Raw genomic sequence first — 18943 nt, 5'->3', positions numbered from 1 at the left:
ATAAACACCATATAAAAAAAACCCTCTGTTTTTCTCAATGTTCCTCTATGAGCTGTCTCAGAAACTGCATCATTTGTTCCTTTCTCTGGCATATAACCAAACTGCTCCTCCCCTATCGTGGTATCCTCCCTAAGCCTTCTTTCTACAACCCTTTCATTGTATGTGTCATCAGTTTTATCCATCTATAGCTTCCAAACTTATAAATGGGTATAATCACACTGGGGCGGCATGGTGGCGCAGTGGGTAGCGCTGCTGCCTCGCAGTTGGGAGATCTGGGGACCTGGGTTCGATTCCCGGGTCCTCCCTGCGTGGAGTTTGCATGTTCTCCCCGTGTCTGCGTGGGTTTCCTCCGGGCGCTCCGGTTTCCTCCCACATTCCAAAGACATGCAGGTTAGGTGGATTGGCGATTCTAAATTGGCCCTAGTGTGTGCTTGGTGTGTGGGTGTGTTTGTGTGTGTCCTGCAGTGGGTTGGCACCCTGCCTAGGATTGGTTCCTGCCTTGTGCCCTGTGTTGGCTGGGATTGGCTCCAGCGGACCCCCGTGACCCTGTGTTCGGATTCAGCGGGTTGGAAAATGGATGGATGGATGGATAATCACATTGTTCCTCCACTCCTCTGATATTCTGTCCTGTTCATACTGTAGGTCTTCTGCATTAGATCCCAAAACACATCTATTCCCTCATCCCCTAAACTCTTTCACTCTGCCTCTGGTATTTCATCTATAGACAGTTACTGGGCAGAAATTCAAACCCAGGAAATCTGAAGCTTTGAGCATTAACTAACCACTACACCACTTTGCCACCTACATGTGTGATTCACATAAACACATCCCAAGCCATTGTTCTACATGTACATTTTCAAGCATGTCCATTTTTGGACAATTGCACCCGTTTGTTTAAATGAAAGCGGGTAAAGCAACACAAAAGGCTGAATATAAAAAACAGTTAACTGTGATCGATCTTTTTTTTTTGTCTATTTTTTTAAACACTTTAAATTCCATAGGATTCATGGGGGAGCGAAGTCAATGCAACTGTCAAGAATAATAAATAAATGCATTAAGCACTCATCAGTTTTCCGAAGCACATACCAGGCAGAGCCTAATTTTTCAGCTGCAGTCATAGGTGTCATTATAAATAGGTATTAAGACGTATTTCAGAGTAGCACGACATCATTGCATTGTAATAATAAACACGATCCCTGCCAGGTTGCATTCCTTTGAGCCACTTTCTAAGCAGATTCAAAATGCCATATTCTAGTTTACCTTATCTCGCTCTCTTTTTAGCCACAGTCGTTTTGAACGTCTCCTTCAGGCCGGTCTGATACGCAGCACCTGAAATGAGATCATCTCATTCCTGAGAGCTCTGATTTCTTTACAGTAAACAAAACGCATGTGAAATGTTTCTTTCTCTTCTCCAATAGCCCAACCACACACACACACACGTACACACAAGCTCCCATGTCTTTGTTTCACCTACAAATTATTCTCCCTTTTGCGTTTGAGTGACAGTGATTTTTTTTTTTTTTTTTTGGCTGTAAGCGAAGTCAGGTCTGGCGGGAGATGAACCGAGCTCAGTGTGCTAGAGAGCGAGAGCGGCGGCGAAACAGCGAGCGTGTGAGGGAGACAAAATTAAGTTTTAGTGCTCTTTACAAGTCTGGAAGGAAGCGACTTATTTATTTTCGACATAGAGAACTCCCCAACCGTCCCTTAGAGATACTGCATTTGTGACATGTTGTACTCGACGCCTACCTGCAGCCGCTGCACACGGCATGGCACTTTGTTAGGATGCTGGCTCGTGCCACAGACAAATGGAAACATCTCCTATTGTTAACTATTTATTACTTAGCTCTGTCCTTTAGGTGGCGGGACTCAGTTGAAGTCGCTACGCGGAGATCGTCTCTTTTCTATCCGCCGCCCTCTGGCACTGGGATATCTGCTGCGTGATTGAAAACTGCTCTTTTTTGGAATGAGGGACTTCTGACTCAGGACTTGACTGTTCATTCTTTAAGGAGCGCGTCTCAGACGCGGTTGTCATTTGGCTGTCAGGAAGATGTTCTGTTTCTCCGTTAATCTCTTCTTCTTCTGGGACAGGCTGAGTCACCGAACTCTTCAATTCTCACCGAGGTACTTCTGAGTCGCACTTCAAAGAGGCCTTTTGACAGCTTCTGTCGTTTCTCCCACTGCACAAGACACCGTCTCTGGACAGTGCCAGAGCTCCGAAATACCCGAATCGATCTAAAATTACTTTGGTCAGGAATAGTGTCTTTGTAGTCGTGATGCTGCTTCTCTCCAGAACTCAACCTGCACTGTTTTTTATTCTCCTGTGTCCAGTAAACATTATTGGACTGTGGTGGTGAGTTAAATTAAAACTTTTTGTGATAAACTCGCAGCCTTCGGGCAATCCTATAACATCTGTTAATTTATAGTATTTTGACAAGTGTATGTGAGATACAAATGTCATTCGACAGTATGCAGGACAGCCATCTCCGACACCAGTCTGAGACTCAACGGGGAGATTCTAAGTTATGCAGGGTGTGTTTTACCATAAAAGACCCCCCCCCCCCCCCCCCCCCCCCAAAAAAAGTTTTGTCTTATTCGTTTAGCGTTGTGTTTTTTTTTTTTTACTTATTAGATATGGTAGAAACGCTCAATGGCAATTTGTGAAATATTTGGCATGTTACTATTCTTCGTGATGGTCCAGCGCTACACAGATTATTTTAGTAGAAAAGTAGCTCAATGACACATCTCGAGAAATTAAAATGCGGTCCAGCAAGAACTATCGGTGTCTGACAGACTCAGTCCTAAGGATATGGGGGCTTTTTACGCTGTGAACTGGGAAGTTGCATGTTAAATTTGACGACTTCCAACGTTTCTTTTGTTTACTGCCACTTAACTTTTAATCGTTTCGAATATGAAGCAAATATGTTCACGGACGTGATGGTAATAAACATAAAAATAAATCCTAAAATAATAACAATTGAAATTGAGTCAAAATGTGTGAGTATAAAGAATGGGGTAATGGACGTAAAAATTACATTGCTACACTCTCCACATCCTACCCTGTTCTCCACATGCTTTGCTCATTAGGGCACACATAACCAACCACATGAGGATGTAATGCACATAATTCGTTAAAATTTGATGCACATCACATTTAAAAAGAGACTTTATGAGTGCAAAAAAGATCAGTCCTCTGGAATCTGACAAATATGCTGTACTGTATGTGTGTATAAGAGGTTGTGTGTATGTTTTATTATCTGCATTTAAACCACTTCTTTACAGTTGTTCTCCAAGAAAACAACAGAATATGTTTTCAATTGATCATCATTTTACTTGTGCTGCTTTCACTTACTCTTACAACAGGGCTTGACTGGTAAACAATGCTTTTAATTTTCACATGACAGAGTGAATTAGCACCTTGCAGACAAACTCAAATGTGTTAATTTTGGTGTTTAATTAGCTTTAGCTCATGAAGAGTTAAGCAATAGCCTTCAGCAAAAGTTATGAGACAGGAGGGGGTCAGAGTTGGAATTTCAGGTGGACCTGGAGGCAATGGATATGTCATCATAAAACAATTCCCAATTCAACATGCTGAAATTCCTCCTACTGATAATCTCCAGTCCTACAAGGTCAAGAAAAGAGGGCTTTCATAGATATGGAGAGTCACATCTTTAAAAAGAAACATACAAAATACCACTTTCATGTCTTTGTGGACTGTAATAATTCTAATATATATATAATGTCTGAGAATTTTACATATATATATATATTATATATGCACACACACACAAATCATTGATTATTAGAGTATATATATGTATACAGTATATGTGTGTATGATATATATATATATATATATATATATATATATATATATATATATATATATATTAGTATACGCTCTGTCTTTCTATCTAGATACATAAATAATTGTAGGGTATGTATGTATGTAAGTAATTTACACATACACATATACTGTATATGTATACATTTTGTACACATTGTATTTACCTTTTTGAAGTAAGTGTTGGATAAACAAGTTTTTTTTTCAGTGTGTTGCTTAAAATACGTTATATTCAGTAACATATGTGGTATATTTTGATATGGGAAGGGCACTGTTGTAATACATTTAAATTATGAATGTGGAGTTCCATACTGTGGTTCTATTCTATTTTAATTTTTTTCCACTGGGAGAACAAAGAATATATACATAACTATTTTTTTCCCCCGATTTCGATATACATTATTAATACCTGTGAGACAATACAATAGTTGAAAAAAAATTATAGCATTCTTTTCATAAAATATGTAGTAATGAACTGAATAATTTGAACAAAACTCTGCATTCAAAGAAGTGTTTATTGATTTACTGCTTTGCCCAATTTTCAACTTTTTCACTGTTGTTGTGTGGTGTAATGGGTAGCCCTATTAAGTAAATATTTCTGACTTAAACTATTTAAAAGTTAGGCCATTGCTTTGTCATGACTTGTCAGTACAAAACTGCTTTTATATATATGTTACGTTAATGACTTTGTGTTGTCTCCTGACATTTTCTTGACACTAAACATAATGTAGGAAAATATTACATACAAGGGCTGCAAAAAATATATATTTCAGCCAAGCAGAAGTCAAAAGGCATCACACTTAAACATAAGTATACAGAGACAATTCAGACATACACATTTCAGTGTATGAAATCATTAATTATGTACAATTTTATTATGGAGTTTTAAAAGAAACAATAATTGGCCTGGCTGAACAGAAAGACACATCAACAGCCCAAACAAAAGGCATCCCATTTAATTCAGATCATCAGATCTGCAACTTTGAGATTTGGGACTGTAAAACAGATTATAATTACACACATCTGAAACTGATCTATTTTTACAGTCATGTTTTAAGTCCAACTCTCATGTTTTTAGTGCTTTGGAGATGTTTTTGGTAGAAACATTTGAGAGTACTTTAAATGAGACGACTTAGTTCAAGCCATCCTATTCAATCTATAAGTATATTATTATTTATCCTTAAGGAAAATAACCTGAGAAGATATTAGAAAATGTTTATGTGGATCAGGGAATAATATTCCTGTCCATCTATAAAATTTCTATTCTACTTTTAAATGGAACAATGTTAAAAATAAGTCTCAGAATGGTTGATTTTAGATGAAATAGTACTTACAGTATGTTATGTGTTCACATCACATTTAGAGCATTTAGGGAACATAGACTGGTATGTCATTCCTTAGGTATTGTTGGCTGAACATGTTTTCTAACACCACCTTTTCAAAAGAATAGGTAACACATTGGTCTGTATCAAAGCATGTCAATACACAGATAGAGAATTCACAGAATGATTCTATTTTTTGTTGGTTTCCAAATTTGTGACCACAAAAATGCATCCAGTAATTTGTATAATAGAGGCAGAGGCGGATAAAAATCTGGTTGCAATAATAATATTTAGTAGATGGTGAAATGAGATATGTAACCCTTGTGACAGGTTACAAAAATGAGATTGTAGACAGCAAAATATATATTTCATTATACACACTATACTGTATATACTACATATATATGCCATGTCAGTTTTTCATTAACTTTTATCTTTGTCAAGAATAAGTTTATGTTTAGCCATTTTGTCATATGAAGATATTCAAAGTAAAGTTTGCATGTTCTTCCAGTGTTCACGTAGGTGCATGGAAGTGTTCATGCATGGACAAAAGTTTTACTGTCAGATCAAATAGCGTACACACACATACACACACACACTCTCACATACACATACATATACACATATACATATATATAGTTGTAATGCAGACAAACAGTTCATTCATCTATTCATTATCAGTTTCTGGTATTCATTTATAGCATTGCAGCGCTGAAGTCTGACCTTTTAATAGTGAAACATAGATCCAGTTATTAACCATCCATTTTCTGAACTTGATGTTACTTTCACAGGATTGTGGGGAGCTTATGCCTATTTCTGGCTGCGTGATACACAAGTGAGGCACAAAATTTGGAGGAGATGCCAGTCCATCATAAAGCACACTCACACATACCCACAATAGAGTTGTAAATTAAGTTAACATGTAATATATGTCCTTTAGAAGAAAGCAGAGTACTCCAAGAAAACACTCACAGATACTTTGAGAATGTGCAAGCTCTACACAGTCAGCAACGGGAGTTGGAATTAAACCCTTTCAGGCCAACTATCTACATAAAACTAACTGTTAAGAACAATTTAAACAATTACCTTCAATCATATCTATGTATAATGCTCTAGTTTTTCATTTGACATGGCTCCTATCAAAATCAGCATCTCTGCTTTGTCTGTTACTAAGGAGATTACATTAACGTAAAAAAGTGATTCAGTGTCTTGCATGTATACAGTTTCATAAGCTGTACTGTATACTATAAATATTAAAATCAATTAAACAGTTTATCATGAAAGCAACACTAAGTGAGATGGAAATCAGATAGTGTCACTGCTTGCCTGTTCACACTGGAGTGAGGAAGAGATGCATTGTTCAGTCTTGATTTGAATATTAAAAGGCAATGTGGCTAGTTGGATACATCTCTAAATCCTTAAATAATTTATAAGATTTGAAGCTATAATAATAATAATAAAACAACTCTTTTTCGAAGATGAAGACACAAATTTATGATATTTAATGGCAGGTGACTTGTCAGGTATGCAGGAAAGGTCAGAATATAACCACCAGGTACAGTATGTTAGTTTACTTTCTTCTTCTGCGGACAAACATCAGTTACTGTTCAGATTGAGACATAGTAAGCATATTTAGTGAACACAACAGATGAGCTCTATTTTGACCTGCTGCATGAGCACCTACAGTGTATAACAGAATTAAGTCTCTTGCAAAATGGATGCATCAGTGCATCACCACCCTAGCACAGTAATACAGGTCAAAGAGAGAAGGTGGAAATACTTTCTGGGTTCATGTAAGCCAAGAGAGTACATTCATAGATGTTTGAAGTTGCTTCTGACCACTGCTGATCATGAACATCTAGCTAATAAATGCAATAGATGAACTCACCTAGTCCTCCCCTAAAACTTTATATGCACTCCTCAACAGTCATTTCTCTTTTTCCATGAAATGCTGAAGGAGAAAACACTGGTGACATTTTCAAAATTTTTCCTCAAATACAGATAACTGCAATAATAACCAGCCTCTCTCTTTATTTAGTATGGTTGGGTGGGCAAGCCCATGAGCACACTTCTGATCTTGACCTCTGGTAAAGGCAGCTGTAACCTTATTTTCACAATGAAAAATTGATCAAAAGTAACTTCATGAGCTAAAGGAATATTACTTCATCTCATCTAAGTGTTCTTTTGACTAAAGAGCTAGCAATTGCAAGGTCAAGAGATCGAGCCCTGTGTAATATGCACATTAGACACCTATAGTGAATCTTTTAGCCTTTTTACTTTTACTCAGTGAGCAAATGATGTGTGCCCTTAAATCTGTGTTAATTCAGTAAAATGAAAAAAACAAAATGAAGAGGATCATGTCATATAATTGCATACACTTAAAATAAAAAAAAATATTTAGAAAGCTAATTGAGAACTTTTTTCTGGACATTTTTATTAAAGAATTGTTGATCTGCGCAACATTAAAATTGCTAATTAGTCTATTACGTGTATTGCTGAGATGCACTACAGTACCTGGAAAAAAACTCAAACACATGAAGGAAGCCTCTTCACAGAGAGCAAGTGCACCAAGAGTCAAACTTGGAATCCTGCAATGGAGTAGTGGCTGCACTAACCAGAATATGCCTCTGTATCACCCTATTTATGCAAAATCCCTTCATTCGTTCATTCATTCAGTATTTCAAATATGCTTATTCTCATTCAGGAAACAATTATCTTTAATACTGTTACTCATGTTAATGCATGGAGATATGACCTCTTTAGTTTCTACAGTGTGATTTTTGCAAACAACCAAATGGTGTTCAGAATAACTGCTAGACAATGGAGTATGCAGCATGGATGGAACCCTCCATAAAGTTAGCCAATCAACTGCTAGGAACTAATATCAGGTGTTTTTTTTAAGAGAAAAAGATGGAGAAAACCCTATATAAAACACTTATTGTGTTCCTTCTTAATACCTCGAGTTAATTATCCACAGCATAATTATTTTACTTCATAGCCTCACACAGTAATTATAATTGTCTTTTATTAAATGATTTATATCTATGTCTACGGCATACATATACACTATAATTAAAGTAATTATCTGTAATCTCTATTAAAAAATAAAACTAGAATGCATTCCTAATAAAACCTCTGAGTTTTAAATTTCATGTGTACCTTAATGTTTGTACTGATCTTTTCTTTATATTTCTATCCATATACTTCATAGAAGTCTTTTTGTATATGAATGCTGCACTGAGGATTTGAGCATCAATGTGACTGTCAAAGAATGCCAGGATGGAATGCATTTATATTGCAAACCCCTCTTTTAAAGTTCTTATTTTATTTCCTCAGTTTCCTGTAAACATCACAGTTATTAAAATGTCATATTGTGTATCCTTATAGGTTATATATTTTGTTTTCATATAGGCACTGCTTGTAAAATCCCATGTTGTCTGAAACAAATGCACTGAGTGATAGATGTTAAGTGCAAAGTGTGATTTCTATAAAGCTATTTGTGTAAGGATATGCAATCATTTGTTGAGTGTTCATAGTGGTGTTCTGGATACTTTTCAGGGCAGTAGGAAGCCCTCTGGTCATGGATCCCAACAGTATCTGCAGAAAGACAAAACGCTTGGCTGGAAAACAGGCTGAACTCTGCCAGACTGAGCCAGAAATCATCAAAGAAGTAGCAAAAGGAGCAAAGCTGGGTTTGCGGGAATGCCAGTTCCAGTTTAGGTTTCGACGATGGAACTGCACAAGTCACAACAAATATTTTGGTAAAATAGTACAGCAAGGTAAGAATCAGAAAGCCTACTGGCCATATGTTTTTTGAAAAGGAATTTTACTGATAAGAAATATTATATTACTTTCCACCATTAATGATATTTACAATTTTGGAGAATTTTATTTTTTGGTTGTTATTCTTTCTTTATTATGTTAAAAAAGTACATTTATTCCAACTGAGCTAATTTCCTCTTAATAGAAAAGTAAAAATGTGGGCCTTTTTGTCTTTATATTGTAAATTATTCACCTAAGCTTTTAAGTATGATATATAGTATATTATGTCCAATGTGATGAAGCACCCATCTATCAATCTATTTTCTGAACCTGTTTATCCAATTTAGGGTTGAGAGGAGTCATCAGCAAGCCCTGGGCTAGGAGCACTTATGTACGTACACACACACACACACACTGACACTGACGGCCAATTTGACATTACCAGTTAATGTAAAGCATGTGTTTTTTCTCATTACAGTATATAAGGAAAGTTGGTGTATCCATAGAAAAACACATGTGGACCCATGGAGATTGTGCGGTGACCGACCTGATTTTTCAAATGTGTGTCCTTGAGTAGTTAGGCAGCAGCATTATCCATCATGTTGACTCTGATAATGCATGTTGTGTGACTTGTGCAGAATCTGATTACTCCATTTAGGGCAGCACCGGTTGGAGAAAATGCACTTTTTCGTATTCTGCAACTATCTGTGACTCAATGTAGAAATTATAATAATGGCTGGCCAGCATGTGCTCATCATTATGTTGTCAATAACCTCAAAGAACTGATTTCATATTTCTATTTTAGACTGGTGTTGACTATCATGTAATGGCTATAGGAAATAAATATGAATTTTCAATAGTAAAAATTGTTTTAATATACTGTACTTGAAATAATGTAATTGTTCAGTCTGTCATTATTGAAATATTACTGTAGGTATGAAGTGGAGAAACTGTGTGTATTTAATTAACAGCTTACATTTAATGAGATTTATATTTATTGTTAGCTTGCTTTCAAACAAGGAATATGAACTAGGTCATATACCATAAAACAGAAATATCTTTAATAAATTAAATCGTCTTCCTGTCGTAATATCAATAGGTATGCAGAATGTCTTTGATATTCTGAAATGTCCATGTAAGTATTTACTTCTTTTTTCAAAACTATTAAATTTCTAATTTAAAAAAAAAATGAGAACCACTGATTTTTATGTAGGCATCATATTACAGGTTTAATATTCTCGGCTAAATTACCTTTTAAATGCAGTGAGCTACCTTTGTTTTATGAGACTTTGAAGTGAGTGATAGAAATCATTAGATGCCATGTAAAGCAATTTTACTCAGGCAATTTTCTTTCTACCGTTCCTCCCTTTCTTACAGCCTTTCTTAAAGAAAATCATCCATTATATGTTTTACAAGATAAATCTCTTAATGGGGGCAAGTTAATGATAGTTAAGGTAAATGAGAGCCAAAATTGTAAACATATTTGAGGTGTTGCAGTAAAAGAAAGCTTTATCATGAGGGCTGAGTGCATGTTGGTGTTGGTTTAATGCATGGAGGTTTCCAAATTCACAGTAGCCTGTGGCTACAAAACAGTAGTATACAAAAACGTGTTTTAAGTATGTGAGGTGAATTCCTGTCAGTGTTTATTTGGTCTTCAAAGAGATACCTTTCAGCTCTCATGGATCAGGATCCACAAGCTTGCGTCTTTAACAATTTTGGTGAATGCTGTTGGAATAATTCTTCATGGGAATCGTCTAAAGGTCATAATGAATTTACACCTTTGACCCAAGACAGAATAACCAATGAATTATAGCCTGTGTATATGTGTGTGTGTCTGTGGCACAGTGGTTAGTACTGTTCTCTTACAGTTTCAGGGATATAAATGTGAATACTGTACTTTGCATTGTTTTACACCAGATACACTGTTCTTTCCTCAAATCTTAAAACTAGTGTGTTAGATTAATTGGCAACTCTAAACTGACTAAGCATGGGTGATATCAGATGTGTGTGGGCCCTGTGATTGACTGATGCCATTGCAGAACTGTTTTCTTTCCTACATGGGTTTGGGTTGTGTTGAACAAAGTGAGTTTGAATATTCACTGGATGGTCATACGCATTCTGTGTGTTTATGTAAAATGGAGCAACTATTGATGTTGTATAGATAATTAAATGAAAGAAGTTTCAAACATTTACTGCCTTGCAATGGTTAGCTTCTAGCTGTGTGAAATTTTTAGTTTTTTAGCCTGCTTTTAAGAAAACATTACATCCATGAACAAAGCCATAAAATATCAATTGTACTGAACAGCTCGGTATTTTCATGTAGAAATATTGACATGAAATTAACTCTGACATGTTCTCCCATATTTGATTATTCAATTCTTAACCACTTGCTAAAGAAGAGGAAAATCAAGTAGTTAGGAAAGGGACACTGTACAGAAAAACTGGGAGTACAAATTTATCCTGCACTTGTCAGCTAAATTATTTCGCATCTAAAGCTGCCTTTGGATGCGATACAGATGTTGTACATTACCAGATGGAATAGTATCAAATACTGCCACCAAGCTAAAACGCATCCACACGTCCTCTTTCCAAACACACTTTGTCTGTGACAGGATCTCAGGAATCATGTGGTGCAAAGTCACAGTTTACAGTGGATGAGATGCCAGTCTGGGACACATTCTCATAGGCACATACATGCAAACATGTGGGGTAAGCACACTAACCATTATGAGCATACACTTCATTATAATGAGCACCCAGAAAAAATGCACGTAGACATTTAAACTCTGTACAAACAACAACTGGTAAGTGATTGTCACTTTCACTCCCTATTCACATCTATCTGTATTTATTAATCTCTCCCAGTAGCATAAGGCACAAAGCAGGAGCCAATCCCAAGTTTCCAGTTATCCCTAACTTCATGTCTTTGGGATATCTGATTTCAATCCAGACTCCTGGAGCTGCCTAGGTAGCAGTGCTATCCACTCCACAAGCCTTGTCTCATTTTTACTACCCTAAATGAAATAGCCATACATAGAAAGAGTAAACAGAGTACTAGCAATTCATTCAAAGTAAGAGGGAAGTGTGAATAAAACGGCAGGTTAATGGGTACGACTATTCATTTCAAATCTTAAAGTAGCCTTAAATCTTATAGTCTGTCTTCTGCTTTCTGCCTATTGGGAAGGATGATTAGCAAGATGATGGTCTAAAAGAAAGAAAAATAAAATGCTATAAAGATGTTATTTCTCTGTAATACAGTGCCTGTAAAAAGTATTCATCCCTCTTAGAAGTTTTCACATTGTATTGTTATACAACATTGTATCACAGTGGATTTAATCTGGCTTTTTTGGCATTGATCAAAAGAAAAAGACTCTTAAATGTCAAAGTGAAAACAGATCTCTGCAAAGTAGTCTAAAATAATTAATATGGCACACTTTAATTATCACTGGTGCAGCCAGTTGGTTTTAGAAGTGAAATTATTAGTTCAAAAGAGATCATCTTCCTGTAGGAAGTCGAATTGTTTGTAGTGTGAATGCTCTTGTATGTGGAACGTCCAGCTTGTGATAAGCCAGTATTGTGGCCTAACCTCCACTATGAAGACAAAAGGATTCTCCAAGCAACACCGTGATAAGTCAGGGACAAGAGAAATAGAGACAAGAGAATAACCACGTTACGGAATGTCCCTTGCAGTCCAGGTAAATCAGTCATTAAGGAATGGAAAGGGTATGGAAGAGCTGTATATCTGCCTAGAGCAGGCCATCCACAAAACACGGGACATGCAAGAAGAAACCTACAAGAAAGGCCACTCAAAGATCAATAATAACTATTAAGGGTTTACAAGCTATGGTGGCTAGGACTGGAAAGATTATGCTTACAAAAACTGTAGGCCGTTTCACCTGTTGCAGCTTCATGGAACAGTGGCAAAGAGAAGAAAATACTGAGGACATCTTGGCTAGAGTGGGGAGACTTTGAAATAAGCTGGAGGAAGTTCCTATGATCTGATGAGACCAAACTGTGACTGTTGAGACTGACTTGAAGGGAGTTAATACTTATGTGATCAGTTATTTTATGTTTTATATTTATTATTAATTTAGACCACTTTGCAGAGATATGTTTCACTTTGAGAGAGACTTTTCCTGTTGATCAGTGTCAAAAAAGCCAAATTGTGATTCAGTGTTACATGACAATAAAATGTGAAAACCCCCAAGTGGGTGAGAACTTTTTATAGGCACTTTATATTATTGCAGTAAACATTGAGTTAATGAAGGTAACAACAAACTAAAGAAAATATTTTATACAGCATTTGAAAAATAAATGGTCATTAAATTGATCTGAAATTAATTAAAGTAATAATTAATTCATTAATCTTGTTCTCTTCAGGTTTATAGTTTACTTTGCCTGATAATAATCATGTTTGATTTGTTGACTTTATACTGGCAAGTGTGAATAGTGTCCAGCAATGGATTGGCTCCCCATCTGGGATAGGCTCCAGAGTCTGGGTTTGGATGAAGATGTTTGGAAAATGGATGGCTGTGTGAATAAATATAAACTTTTCTTGTTTAGCACTTGTGGTCACTAAATTATATTATTTGTCTTGGTGATGCTTCCTGGTTGTCCAGTTTTGGTCAGTCTTGCTTCCAGCCCCCTGCAGTACAGACATGTGTCTCTGTTGTATGTCTTAGCTGAAAATGCAACTCAGGGATTTCACATTTTGCACAGCTGATACAAATAATTAAAGAACATTTTGTCCAGCTCCTTTGCTGGACTCCTGTGAGAACAGTTTCTGTTTTGTTATAAATAACTTTAAATCTTGCCATGTTTTTTGCACAGCGTGACACCTGACTGTAAGAGTTATTTTACTTTATTTTTAGACACATACATCTGAATGAATAAGAAACAAAAGGTATCACTGTAAAACTTAGAAACTTAACTACCAACAATGGGCTAAATTAACAACTCTCTCTCTCATATATATTGTGTACAGTAGGGGGCGCTCCAGCTCCCCAACACCCAACACAACAAGGCACAGACCTCAGTTAAAAGGAACAAAAAGTTTTTTATTGTGGAAAACTCTTTAAACCAAGTGTTTACCACCACAACAACAACATTTATTTATATAGCACATTTTCATACAAATAATGTAGCTCAAAGTGCTTTACATGATGAAGAACAGAGAAAAAAGACAAAGTAAGAATTAAAATAAGACAACACTAATTAACATAGAATAAGAGTAAGGTCCGATGGCTAGGGAGGACAGAAAAAACAAAAAAACTCCAGAAGGCTGGAGAAAAAAAAATCTGCAGGGGTTCCAGACCATGAGACTGCCCAGCCCCCTCTGGGCATTCTACCTAACATAAATGAACAGTCCTCTTTGTATTTAGGGTTCTCATGGAAGGACTTGATGATGATGGTCATGTAGACTTCTGGCTTTAAATCCATCAATGTAGGAACATCATGGTGCTTTGATTAGGTGGTGGTGGCGCAGGTCGCCACCTCAGAAAACCGGGAAAAGAAACAGAAGAGAGAGTAGGGGTTAGTACGGATTTTAGAGCCACCATGAATAGTTATGATCCATCCATCCATTTTCCAACCCGCTGAATCCGAACACAGGGTCACGGGGGTCTGCTGGAGCCAATCCCAGCCAACACAGGGCACAAGGCAGGAACCAATCCCGGGCAGGGTGCCAACCCACCGCAGGACACACACAAACACACCCACACACCAAGCACACACTAGGGCCAATTTAGAATCGCCAATCCACCTAACCTGCATGTCTTTGGACTGTGGGAGGAAACCGGAGCGCCCGGAGGAAACCCACGCAGACACGGGGAGAACATGCAAACTCCACGCTGGGAGGACCCGGGAAGCGAACCCAGGTCCCCAGATGTCCCAACTGCGAGGCAGCAGCACTACCCACTGCGCCACCGTGCCGCCCATAGTTATGATAATTAATTGAATATACAGAGCATCAGGATTAAATTAAAATGAAGTTATGAGAAAGCCATGTTAAAAAAATGTGTTTTTAGCAGCATAACTCTTTGGATGCATTTCTCTCTTTCTGCCTCCCTCCACTCCTTCTTGCAAGCTTTGTCCACCTTTCACCAGACTCTGGTTCATCTTTGTGAGGCTGGCAGATCTTGTTACCTTCTACCCTGTAGTACTTCTGGTCTTCCATTCATGTGACCCGAAAGCACATCCGGGTGAGATGGAAACCCCATGACGTAGGGTTCCCTAGTCCCTGCAGCACCCTCTGGAGGCACCCACGGAACACATCAGGGTTGAGTTGAGGAACTCCATGTTCCATGCTGCCCTTTGGAAATCTGAGGTATAGCTGCAATCCAGAGGGGCTGCCATCTAGTGCATTAGTGCACACTCTCACCCCAAGTCCTTTCATTCCTAAGGATGTCCTGGCCAGGTAAGGCTGTTGGCCGTCCCTCAGTGTATATTATATATATTATATACAGTATATATATTTTTTTAACTTATTTTTTGGATAAATCTGCATTTTTAAACTAACATTGTCATTGGCAATGATCCTACAGCCAGTACTTCCCTGGAATGACAACACTAGGAGAGGAACACTGAAAAATATTTATGTATCAGAACAAAATGAAATTAGCTTAGTTTCTAAATTACAGTGGCAAAATATTTTCTTTGCCTTAAACTTAAACTTTTGGATTCCCATTAAACTCAGAAAAATATTTAAATCAGTCAATATTTTGAAATAACTTTCATGCAGATACAGCTAGAAATGCATTCATATAATTCAATGGTTTTCTAAAGTTTTCTGTGCCAATATTAACACAAGTTTAATTTCAATAATAGTAAGGTTGCCAGCCACTCACAAACTCGCAGACATCCAGGACAAATGAGCTTGTTGCTCGTGTGTAAAATAAAATAAAAAATGTTTTATTTTCAGTTTCTACCTAACACTGTGTGGTCTTTTTGATGTTAAAGGAATCTTAGCAGGAAATCTGGGTCCTCCTGGGGATGCCTATAGCAGCCCCTCAGGCTGAGATGTTTCCTTGCTTTCCTGTGAAGAACAGCAGACTATCATTCCTGTCTTTCAAACTGATTTTGTACTGCACTCAGACAGTGTAACAGAAAGGGGCACGTTCCCATGTCTCTTCTCAGAGCCTCTTGGGGTGAAAAGATTCCTCCAAACTTAGGGTCATGCTTTTGGCTCTGAGGCATTATACCTTGTTAGATTATCTTTTAATGGTTCTTTTGTTATTCACGGTATGTTTTGCAAGTGGACTAGGTGGAGTAACTTGTGAGAACATGCATATGAAAACGTTAATGTAAACATATTATGAGATTAAAGTGAAAAAGTGTAGGCATTAACCCTTCCATTATCCATCCATCCTTCCATCCATTTGTCTCTCTTGTCAGAGTTCTGTTATAAGGAACATGGAACCTGTTCCATCTGAAAGAGGTGCAAAGTAAGAACTCACCTTGAAGCAAATCAGTTACATTGTTACCAAATTACATGTAGTCTGGGCAATTTAGGATTATTAACAGTGTTTCTTAGTCCTAAAGGACAGTCATGTAAACAATTAGAGAGCAAGCAAAATCCGCAAGAGAATGCATTGAAGGTGAAGTTGATAGCTCCAAATCAACGTGCACAATTCACATATTTTACAGTATTCATTTTGTTCAGTCCTTTAAGTTTATGAATTGCATCATGAATAAGGTATAGAGCAGTGGTCCTCAGTCCTCATGTACCGTTTTGAATGCAGCTTTTTTATTCCAACCAGAATCTGTTATTTATGATTCACTCTCATTTTGTAATTTTCTATATAATTGTTTAATTAGTTGTTCATGTTTTCTTCTCCTATTTTGTGTTTAGAATAGTGTGCTAGTATGATATTTACATTTAGACCAGGGATCTCAAACTCCGGTCCTGGAGGGTCGCAGTGGTTGTGGGTTTTCGTTCTAACCCTTTTCTTAATTAGTGACCTGTTTTTGCTGCTAATTTACTTCTTTTACTTTTATTTTAATTAACTTGCTCTTGAAAACTCCGACCCCTTAATTGTTTCATTTTCCTTAATTAGCAGCCAAATAATAACATACAAAATAAGCCAAAACATGACCAGAAAATTGTGTCCATCATACGATATCTGAAAATAAGGAGAGATGGTCTCAGCAGTGTTGATCTACTCTGGTCCACAAAAAATTTCAACAGTGCTTATAGAAAAGAGAAAAACAACCATTTTCGAAATGTATGATATGGCACAATAAGAGCAGCAACAAGCCATGGAATTAAAGAACGGGTTTAATTAACGACAAGATTCTGCACCTAATTAAGCAACTGGTTGGAGTTGAAGGCCATGATTTAGTTGGTCTTCTGCTGGCTCACTCATGTCATATTTCATTTCTGTTTGGGTACTATTTAAGGAAAGAAATGAAGCATTTCAGAGGAATGATCAGAGGAACGATCAGGGGAACAAATCTTAAAAAACAATTAAAATAAAAGGAAAAGGAGTTAATTAGCAGCAAAAAATGGTCACCAATTAAGAAAAGGGTTAGAATGAAAACCTTCAGTGCCTACGGCACTCCAGGACTGGAGTTTGAGACCGCCGATTCAGACAATGTCCAGAAAAGTGTGCTTAAATGCTTAACTTATGTTTACCGCTTTCTGTTTAATTCACCTTTTGCTGTGGAGTTTGCTCTCTTAATTGTATCTAAACACAGCCAACAAGGGATGTGCAGTGCAATCACAGGTGCAAATAAAAGCAAAAGGTAGGTGTAGCATCAGAATCTCCTGTGTGCTAATTAGTAAGAAATGGCTTAATGACCAGCACATTACAAAAATCTTAAAAACCAAGAAAAACAAGATTAATTTACCCCAGTGAGACACCAATACATTACTGTTACATTGCAATTAAAAAGAAGCAAACCTGTTTGTAATTTCTGGATTGGCACAAGAAGGAAGAAACAAAGAAAGGTAGAAACAGTCTGGTTAATGTTTGAAGGATTCTAGTTAAAAGCAGAAGTTTTTTGGAATGAGAACCTAAAACCTTAGTGATCCACAGGACTGAACTTGAGAGCCATTATTTAAGACTTTTCTTCATGGTAGGATGCAGAAGCACCTGAAACCTCAGTTCAAGTTCCAGAGGAGATGGTATAGTAAGGAAAGTGAAGCACTCGCTTTGTCAGAGTCTGCCTCAATGATGATGATGGATGTTAGTGGCATACATATCTGAATATCTGAAAGGCCCCCTTTTGGACATGCATTAAGAAGTTCTTTTACTCAGTCCCTATAAATTGCAGGTGCCCATTTTCACATTAGAAATAGGCCTCACAACTCTTGTTCAAATCAATTCTATTACTTTCACTTTCATTGTCAGGGGTTCTCTTCTTAAATATACACCTGCATTTGATAACTTTGCTGTATAAACATACATCTTGCAAAACATTCAAGCTGGTGTTTTACAAAAATAACACTGGATATTGGATGCCACACAAAGATGGTTATATTAGTGTGCAGTGACATTAGTATGTGGCTTATCGTATGAAGCAGGTTCATATGGGCCAAACCAAGACCGTCACTACTGAAATGAAAAGGTCATACGTCTGTTTTGTTAATGTAGAACCAAGCTGAAGAAGAAAATTTGTGGCTGCTTGAACCACTTAAGATAAATCACTTTTCCATGAGATTTTTATTGTGCTTGAGTTGTTGTCAGTCTATTTTTTGTTTTATACCATTTTGTCTTTACATTGTGCAGTGGATTTTAGTATGATTATTTCTGAAAGGTTCTTTAGAAAAACAAAACAACAACAGGTTTAGGTTAGGTACTACAAAAATGCATATATTACTCATTTACAATTATGTAACAAGACCTTAACAAAGGCTTCTTTGGGTCTTCAGAACACTCACAAAGCAGCAGTAAAGTGTTTATTCATCTCTGCAGTGTGACATACTAACAAAACTTCAGTCTGAAGTGGTCTGAGTGGCTCAACTGATACATACTTCTCTTGATATTACATATTTAGTATAAGACATGTGAATATATTA

General features: G+C 37.0%; 1 protein-coding gene across 2 annotated transcripts in view; it reads left to right on the top strand.

Annotated features, from left to right (window-relative positions):
* The first annotated feature begins 1093 nt into the window (after positions 1-1093).
* Positions 1094-18943, top strand: part of wnt6b (wingless-type MMTV integration site family, member 6b) — a 93495-nt gene continuing 75645 nt past the window's right edge. The window contains exons 1-2 of one of the 2 annotated variants that reach the window (XM_028806479.2): positions 1094-2121; positions 8722-8942. In XM_028806479.2, coding sequence (XP_028662312.1) covers positions 2048-2121; positions 8722-8942 — 295 coding nt within the window. In that variant the 5' untranslated portion in view covers positions 1094-2047. Of the gene's footprint in view, positions 2351-8721; positions 8943-18943 lie in introns of both variants that reach the window. The other variant, XM_028806478.2, reaches the window with a different exon arrangement.

The sequence above is a fragment of the Erpetoichthys calabaricus genome, chromosome 8 (genome assembly GCF_900747795.2).
Source record: "Erpetoichthys calabaricus chromosome 8, fErpCal1.3, whole genome shotgun sequence".
NCBI lineage: Eukaryota > Metazoa > Chordata > Cladistia > Polypteriformes > Polypteridae > Erpetoichthys > Erpetoichthys calabaricus.
This window is presented reverse-complemented; position numbering and strand designations above follow the sequence as displayed.